General features: G+C 48.9%; 1 protein-coding gene across 1 annotated transcript in view; it reads right to left on the bottom strand.

Annotated features, from left to right (window-relative positions):
- Nucleotides 1-8,574, bottom strand: part of ADCY10 (adenylate cyclase 10 (soluble)) — a 54,260-nt gene that overhangs the window by 12,375 nt on the left and 33,311 nt on the right. Inside the window, exons 15-20 of the mRNA XM_015564258.1 lie at nucleotides 6,816-7,094; nucleotides 6,386-6,676; nucleotides 3,565-3,631; nucleotides 2,808-3,039; nucleotides 1,271-1,378; nucleotides 640-815 (exon numbers count right to left, since the gene is read on the bottom strand). Of these exons, the coding sequence (XP_015419744.1) occupies nucleotides 640-815; nucleotides 1,271-1,378; nucleotides 2,808-3,039; nucleotides 3,565-3,631; nucleotides 6,386-6,676; nucleotides 6,816-7,094 (1,153 nt within the window). The remainder of the gene's footprint in view (nucleotides 1-639; nucleotides 816-1,270; nucleotides 1,379-2,807; nucleotides 3,040-3,564; nucleotides 3,632-6,385; nucleotides 6,677-6,815; nucleotides 7,095-8,574) is intronic.

The raw sequence follows: 8,574 nt of genomic DNA, 5'->3' as shown, positions 1-8,574 counted from the left end.
TCTTTCATACTCACACATTCTCTCCTCTGAGAGACACATGACTGATGTATAGGTATCAGCATGAAAGGGTTGTCAGTTGAAAAGCAAGTTGTTCAAGCTGGGAGACGTTCGAGAACCAAGGTGTGACTGTATTTAACCCCATTTTACAGAAGCAGAGGGGAGCCTCAGAGTCACACAGCTAAGACCCACACTCATCCACTTCCAGCCCAGCCTGTCCAGCGTGTCATTTCCTCCACTGCACGCTGCTCTCGGTGGCTGAGCCTCAGTCAGTGGAGGAACTGCCTAAATTTAACAACTGCATTCTATTCTGCCATGGTCTGTATGCATCCCCCTAAATTCATCTGCTGAAACTGAACCCCCAAAAGTGATGACATGAGCAGGTGATCAGGTCATGCGGGTGGAGCCTTTCTGCAGGGGGTTATGTTATGAGCTCCACAGAGCCCCCCAGCCCCTTCCACCACATAGGGACACAATGAGAAGTTTGTGACCCCAAGAAGGCCCTTGCCGGAGCATGCTGGCACCCTGATCTCAGAGGTCCGGCCTCCACAACTGTTCTGGGGTCTGACCGCTGGTGTGTATGTAGATGTCCCTCCTGGGGAGTGAGACGAGAACCCAGCTCTCCCCGGCTCCTTCCCTTACCCCGGAGGAGAGCTCTCTGGGGCCTGCTGATTCATATAACGATGATGTTTGTTTTTCTCAACGTGGATATAGAAAAACATGGAGATGAAGCTGAAAGGGAAAGTTCGGTTGAGGAGCTTCAGCGACTTCTTCAGCATTTTCTTGGCAAGTACCATCTGGCCCATGTTAAAACAGACCTACAGGAACGGAGGGAAAGCAGTGATTCTGGTCTTAGTTGGTGTGTTCCAACAACACAGCCTTTTGGAATTTTAATCAGAAGACGGTAAATTATGGCCCGGAGCTACCGCCCCCTGCATAGTGGTGTTTCCTGGATGTGGAAGGATGGTTGAATGACTAGCATTTCGCATTTTTGGTGTGAATCCTCTACCTCGGGGAAAATGTTTGGCCATTCATGCCCATTTGGGGGTTCTGCTAGGACATTTCATAACAATGTCAGAAAGACAAGGAAGGCCTTGCTGCTGGCACGTGACAGTGAGGAGGTTTGAGTCCTGGCGCTTGGGGTTCTGGGGTCTTGGGAAAGGAACTGGGGTAGAGGATGGGGGAGGATGTACGAAGTACGGGGGTGGTGTCTACTTCTATGTACAGCCCCAACGCAAAATCACAGGAAAACTGTGTTTTTAATGTTTCTTACCTGACCTTTGAGGCCATAGAAGGTGGCAGACTCAAAAGTATGACTCCAGGACTTTTCCTTCTTGAGGATTTTCAGCAGCCTCTCTCCCTCATTCAGATACGTGTATGCCTGCAACGATCAGAGGTGCGAGTCAGCAGGGACCCCGACCACAGAGGGGCCATCACCCCAGATTCCACTGAAGGGGGGAACCGGGGGCCACCTCAGGTCTCCCCTCCGCCTCCACCCCGACTCTGATTAGATAGGGCCTCCAAAGTCTAGACAGGAACAGGATGGGTAACACCGGCTGAAGACAGGGGCCACTTTCATGCCCGACTCTGTCCACTGGATCACTCCTAGAGGATGAATCTAGAAATCTCCGCATCTTCATGTTGGCACATCAGTCCCCTTACCTGAAATTTCTCCTTTGAGTCATTCCATCCCCAACCTCCCTTATTTCCAATGACACATTCATGGCCCTGACACAGCCCCACACCTACGAGAAGCTGGTCTCTGCTGTTGGGACCACTTATGCCTCATCCCCTGTCTCTTTCCAGGGCCACCTTTGGGGAAATGGAAGAGGAAGGAAAGGCCCTGCACCACTCTCCTCACTTCATCCTCAACCTCTTAAGACTTTGTGAGTCAGGGGCGTCCTGGCACAGGTGACCTCCAAGGCAAGGTCAGACTGAAGAGGTGAAGCACTAGAGCTCCTCTCCCCACGTCCCCTGCAACCCAAGGGACCGAGTGGGAGGCAGGAGGGAGGCATGAGTTTGTGGCCAGCCCTGGTCTACCAGGCTTTGGGAGCGAAGGGTGCCAATGGCACATTCTGGAACCTTGCTCTGAGCTCAGAATCCTATTCTGTCTCCCTGGCATTTCACTCCCTGCAGGCTTAGCAAGTTGGCCCCAGGACTCCCCAAACCTTGTCTTCCTGGGACTCACTGACCCTGTCCCCTGGCCCCCTGGCCTACATATGTGTATCAGATGTGCCAAGGAGACTTTCAGTCTTAACATACATGCTGAGAGAACTGGGGCTTTCTGACATTGGGAAGGGTTTCATTTTCAATGTTATGCAAATCTAAGGTGCGGGGGTTGGTTGGCCTGCAGTGGCAGACCCCGGCTAGCTGCTGGCTGTAAGCTCTGGGGCAGGCCACGCTCCTCAGGGCTGTGAAGCTGGCCGAGCAGGGGAGTCTGAGGCAGAGACGTCAGGGAATGACATATGCCCTCCCTCCCCAAATATAGGGACACAATTCATGGCAGTTTTTCTACAAATGATGCATACGCTATTCGCAATTTGTCCTCACCTTTTTTTTTTTTTTTAATCCTCACCTGAGATTACTTTTCCATTGATTTTTAGAGAGAGTGGAAGAGAAAGGGAAAGATAGAGAGAAACATCAGTGTGAGAGAGACACATTGATTGGAATTTCCTGTCTGAGGAATTGATTGTCAAAGGAAGGTGTGCTGGTGGGTAGCAGGAACATGAGGAGCGAAGCGCTGTGCTCCCCCCCTGCTCCAACTCCGCTGCCTCAGGCTCCCGGAGGAGAGCTGGGTGGGAGCAGCTTACCATGTAGTTATCCTCCAAGATGAGATGCGCGGACGCGGCCTCGAGGAAGTAATACAAGGCTTTGCTGTTCTCTCCCAGAGCCAGAAAATGGTAGGCCAGCGGCATGACAGCCACCTCCAGGATCTCCTCGCACTGGCACGACTCCAAGGGGATGATGTCTTCCTGAGACGGCCTCATTTTTGCTATAATGATGTCAAAGAAGTTCAGGATCTTCTCTTTTATTTCTTCGAAACTGTCCAAATGCAGAAATAAAGAGGAGGAGTTACACGCAGACACAGTATAGCTTTTGTTGTTGTCATTCATCCTCACCCAAGGATATTTTTCCATTGATTTTTAGAGAGAGTGGAAGGGAAGGGGAGAGACAGAGAGAGAAAGAAACATCTATGTGAGAGAGACACAAGAATTGGTTGCCCCCCGACTGAGGCCAGGGATTGAGCCTGCAACCCAGGTAGGTGCCCTTGGCCAGAATGGAACCTGAGACCCTTCAGGCCTCAGGCAGACACTCTAAACACTGAGCAACACCAGCGAGGACCAGTATAGCTTTTGAAATGAAAACATCTTTAAGACTAAGAAAAGAACAAGTTAAGAAAAACTAATGTAGATCCGACTGACCAAACTCCCCCACACACCTCCAACCCTTCTCCACTCTGCCTCAGAGGCCAGAGGTGCTGGCCAGACGGATGACTCTAGCAGTCTTCGGAACTGAATGACAGTCGTCTATGCTGTACCCCCTAAACACTTATATACATGCCTGTACCTGGCATATTCTGGAAGTATCTCAGACTTCCTCAGACTCTCTATTTTGCAAAAGATGTCTTCTTCAGCTAGAAAAGAAACAAACGAGTTGTGTGGGTCAGTGAACACTTCTGCCCAGCACAGATGTCTGGTGTTTGGTTATAAGGGGCAGGAAACCTTGACTTTAAACTTGCAGTCACCCCTGGCCAAGCGGCTCAATTGGTTGGAGCATCATCCTATTCACCAAAAGGTTTCGGGTTTGATTCCCAGTCAGGGCACATGCTTAGGCTGTGGGTTTGATCCCTTGTTGGGGTGAGTACAGGAGGCAACTGATCAATGTTTCTCACATCAATGCCTCTCTCTCTCTCTCCCTCCCTTTCTTCTCTAAAATCAATAAACATATCCTCTGGTGAGGATTAAAAAAACAACCTTCAGTCCAGCCTAACTTAAATATGTTAGAAAATTCCATGATGACCTTAAACAGAAAACAAATGAGGATTGTTTATTCTAGCCACTTCTCTATCTTGGGAGAAGGAAAACTCCCAGATCAGGAAAGGGACTTGTCTCAGATCATATTCTGCTGGCTTCAGGCAAATGCTTTACTCTACAGATCTTTTAATTTATAAAAGGACAGTTGAAGCCCCTCGTTACCACCTTCTTCTGAAAGACTTCTGTGCCCCTGCTCCCACGGAATGAGTGCCCATCGACCTCTGCACAGGCCTCTGTCAAGGTCCTGATCAGATGAGAGGGGGTTGGTTTGCTCACCTTCTTGCCCCCTGCTCCAAAACTGCCATCTAATATATCTCCGGGGACTGGGAGCTAAAGGAATTGAATGATGCCTCCATCCTTTCATTTAAACTGCTCTTGTCAAGGTTACCAGTGGCCACCATGTTGCTAAATCCAAAGGTTACATCTTTGTAACCTTTTCAATACAATTGACCACTCCCCTAATTAGTTTTGGTGACACCCATTCCCTTGCTTCTCTCCCTGGTGGCTCCTATGCCTCTGCCAACATTCCAAAGGTTGGTAAGCCCGGGTTTGGTCCTGGACTCCCTCGTCCATCCAATTTTTTTTTTTTAATCAGTAATTTCATCTGCCCTTGACTTAAATTCCATCCATATGCCAACAGCTTTCAATTATTTATCTCGTCTACCCTTAACTACAGAGCCATGAAAACCCCTCACCATGCTTTCCCAAATTCTGGGAGGGCAGTGCAATCCCAGTGTGGACACAGGCTGCTCCAGCCCTCTAGGGTGGGGTAGGCCTCGTCCTCTGTGTCCTGGAACTGAGGCCACGGAAGACACCTTACTAGGGCTGAGATAATGTCATGGGGAACCTCGTGGGTTCTCACCAAGGACATTTCTTTATAAATCCAGGCCCTCGCCCCACTCTTCCTTGTGCTTATGTCTTGGATCTGGAGGAAGGCTCCAAGATTGTAACTGATTCTCAGCTATTTCCTTCATAGATTCTGTTTTTCCATCTATTTACCTCACTTTGGCTGGCAGCATCCATTGTATTTTAGTGCTTGGTACAAATTTCAATTTCAATATCATGTTACACATATACTACTTTTATAATAGTCATTTAAAGACATATTTCCAATTTCTCAAAACTGTAATGCATGCGGGGGGATGTAACATACTAGGACTAAACACTGGATTCGGCTATGTGTATGTTCCCTTGGCGTCTTTCTTGTCCCAATGGGGTGAGATTACTAACGGCTCATCATTTTTGTGCCCAAATGGGGACTTGAAAGCCTCATGTACAGACTCAATATATATGGACTCAAAAACTCTTGACCTGATTTCTCTTTAAAAAAAAATTTTTTTTTTCTTGATTTCAGAGAGGAAGGGAAGGAGGGAGAGATAGAACATCAATGATGAGAGAGAATCATTGATCGGCTGCCTCCTGCATGCCTTCTGCCCCTTGTTCTGTGGCATTACACAAGCTCTTTCATCTTCCAGAACCTCAATTTCCTCCTGGATAAAATGAAAATAACCCTCCACTTTAAGCATTGAAATGAGGATCCAATGACAATGCATATAAAATGGGGAACACATGCGAAGGACATGTTGTTCCTACTATGAGCTCGGCACCTCACACGCATTTCTTCCCAATCTTTAATGTATGTATAATATAGGAATCCTCTTCTGTGGCCTCTGCTTTTCCAGGCAGATTTAGCCATCAATACTGTGGCCATCGGCCGGGGCTACCTACCCACAAGTGGGGGCTGGAGTGGGCGTTGCTGCCCTAAGTCTGACCCCATCATGCCTGCGGGAGCTGAGTCCCTGGGCCCATGAAGCCTCCACCCCCGAATCCTCCATTGTGTGTTCCCAGATGTTTGGCTGGTTTGTGTTATCGGTTTGGCTTCACAAGTGGCCTTGAATCCCAGTCCTGAGCCTGAGCTCTGTTCTCTGGAGCCCTGACCAGCTCGGCCCTGCACAGTTCTCTCCCACACATCTTCTTCAGCTGGAGCCTTGTTTCAAACTCCACCAACAAAACAGCAACGTTCTTACCTCCCTCGGGACCTGTTGTTGCTCCCACTTCCCCATGTCAGGCCCCACCGCTAGGGTTCCATCCCTGGTGTGACTGAAGCTGGTTCTGTTTTATCGTTTGGACTTTTCAGTTTGAACTCTGGCCACACCCTGATCCTACCTACCTGTCTCTCTTGCAGGGAGACAGGTTCAGCTAGACTCTACCACACAGATATTCCAGCTCCCCCTGCCTGGGGCCCCTCTGCTGTTGCAGTCTCATAACTCAGTGTGCCCACGCCCTAGGGGGGACTTGAAACCCTCACCTTCTCCAGGAATAGTTAGGGTTAATTAAGAAAGAAGTAAGTTTACTTTTAAATCCCTGGGATTTGGCCATCTGCTTGATGGAGTCCATGTCCAAAGAGTTGAGCCGAATGTCCACTGTGAAATGGTGATAGGGGATGAAGTCCCCACTGTGGCACTGGTCGCACCTGTGGGCATTTTCTTCTAAGAAGCGGGCACATTTCAAGTGCATGTCCACCTTCTGGTCCTTCAGCCACAGCTCATAGGCTGTCTTCTGCATCATCGGCCTGCAGAACCGAATGATGTGGCACTCAATGACCTCGCTCTCCTGTTCATGAAGCGCTTCGCTCTCCCTGTGAGCTAGAGAGAACAGAGAGGGCTTTTCAGCCACATGGGGGTCAGGGGGCACGAACCTGGTCCCACTACTTACCGTGGATCAGCTCTGATTCAGATGTGCCTTTAGCTAAGGAAATGTGGGTTCCTTCCAGGCTCTACTCACCCTGTCCTTCAACGGGCTTCAGGGACAAGGAGCGATGATGCACCTCAAACGAGGCGGAATTCTGCTTTAGAGCCTTCCGGAGCTCCTTGCCATTCCGGAAACAATCAAAGATGTTGGATTCCACAAGAGTCGCCAGGGCGTGGATCATCTTCTTCATGTTCCAACACGGGAGAATCTCGAACAACAGCTCCGTAGTAAAGGTTAGGCCAATGATGGCCGCACATCTCACCAACATCTGGTGGGAGAGGCTCATGCTATCCAGCTGGACCAGAGAGATTTCTGCAAGCGCAAGAAGCCACACAGTGGGAACTGCTCATCTGTCTTTATCAAATCCTTTCTAGAGACAGACCACTGTCCTGCTCTACAGCTCTTGTTCACAGAAACCTCGCCAAGTGAGGTCCAAAGAAGTGTTTGCTTAGTGCCTGCTTCACCGAGCGCTGGCGCGGAGAGCACGAAAAATGCATATGCTATGGTCTAAAAATACGCATGGCACGAAGGCCCGGCAAAGATCAGACTGATTTCAAGGTTCTGATTTTGTGTGGAAGTGTGACAAGGATGGGCCACAGCAGGCGGAAGGAACAGGCCTGCCATCTGTATTCTGTAGCTGGTCCTCTATCTTCTTCACTGACTGCTTTCTCCTGGGATCTCCTAGCAACCAGGCTTCCCTCTGTCCTCCCCAGAGATTCCTTTTTCCTTGTGACACTCCATGACCATCTCTATGTTCACGACAAAGTGTCCGAGGGCTCCCAGCACCAATCCCAACTTGTCTTCTAAGCTCAGTGTCATGACTCACATGGCTTCCTGCACATCAGACCAGAATGTCATCACCTCACCCTCATCAGGGACAAAATGAGAATTTGTCAACTGGTCCACAGACTAGGCCACCTTCCTATCTGGTAGGCACAGTGAATGAAAACACAGAAATGAGCTAGAGGCTCTTTTGGAAGCTGAGAGCCTTGAGGCACCCCTGGGGCATCCTTTGAAACATTTAAAGTTCCTTACAGCTGGCATAAGTCAGAGCTGAGGATATACAAGGACGTGGCTGGAAAATCATTTTCTTTAAAAGAACAGTAACAGCCCTGACCGGTTTGGCTCAGTGGACAGAGCGTCGGCCTGCGGACTGAAGGGTTCCAGGTTCGATTCCGGTCAAGGGCATGTACCTTGGTTGCGGGCACATCCCCAGTAGGGGGTGTGCAGGAGGCAGCTGATCGATGTTTCTCTCCCATCGATGTTTCTAACTCTCTATCCCTCTCCCTTCCTCTCTGTAAAAAATCAATAAAATATATTAAAAAAATAAAAATAAATAAATAAAAGAACAGTAACACATCTCTGATATAAATTCTGCTCTTTGCCATCTCTTACAAAAGCAGATGGTAGAAAAGTTTCAGTATTACCTTTGCTCTCTCCTTACGTGGTTTCTGTTTGAGAATGTACTTTGCATGCAGCTGAAGAAAACTTTGTTCAAATCAGACTCCAGAATATGCACAGGAGGGAGGTGGCTCCTAATTAGAAGCAGAAAAGTCCCACCTTCCTGGAGCCTCCCTGACCCAGGGCGACACAAAGACAGCCACGCCAGAGTGCTGATCTTATCTCATTTTCAGATCCTTGTCCTAGAGCAGTGATGGCGAACCTTTTGAGCTCGGCCTCTCAGCATTTTAAAAAACCCTAACTCGTCCTTTAATACACCACTGACAGCACTGGATAAGTCTTATAGACAAACAACCATCGACTACCTGTGCCTGCAGCTTCCTTTATATCC

Source organism: Myotis davidii, unplaced genomic scaffold (assembly GCF_000327345.1).
Source record: "Myotis davidii unplaced genomic scaffold, ASM32734v1 scaffold401, whole genome shotgun sequence".
NCBI lineage: Eukaryota > Metazoa > Chordata > Mammalia > Chiroptera > Vespertilionidae > Myotis > Myotis davidii.
Note: the sequence above shows the minus strand (reverse complement) of the source record. Positions and strands in the feature narration are given on the sequence as shown.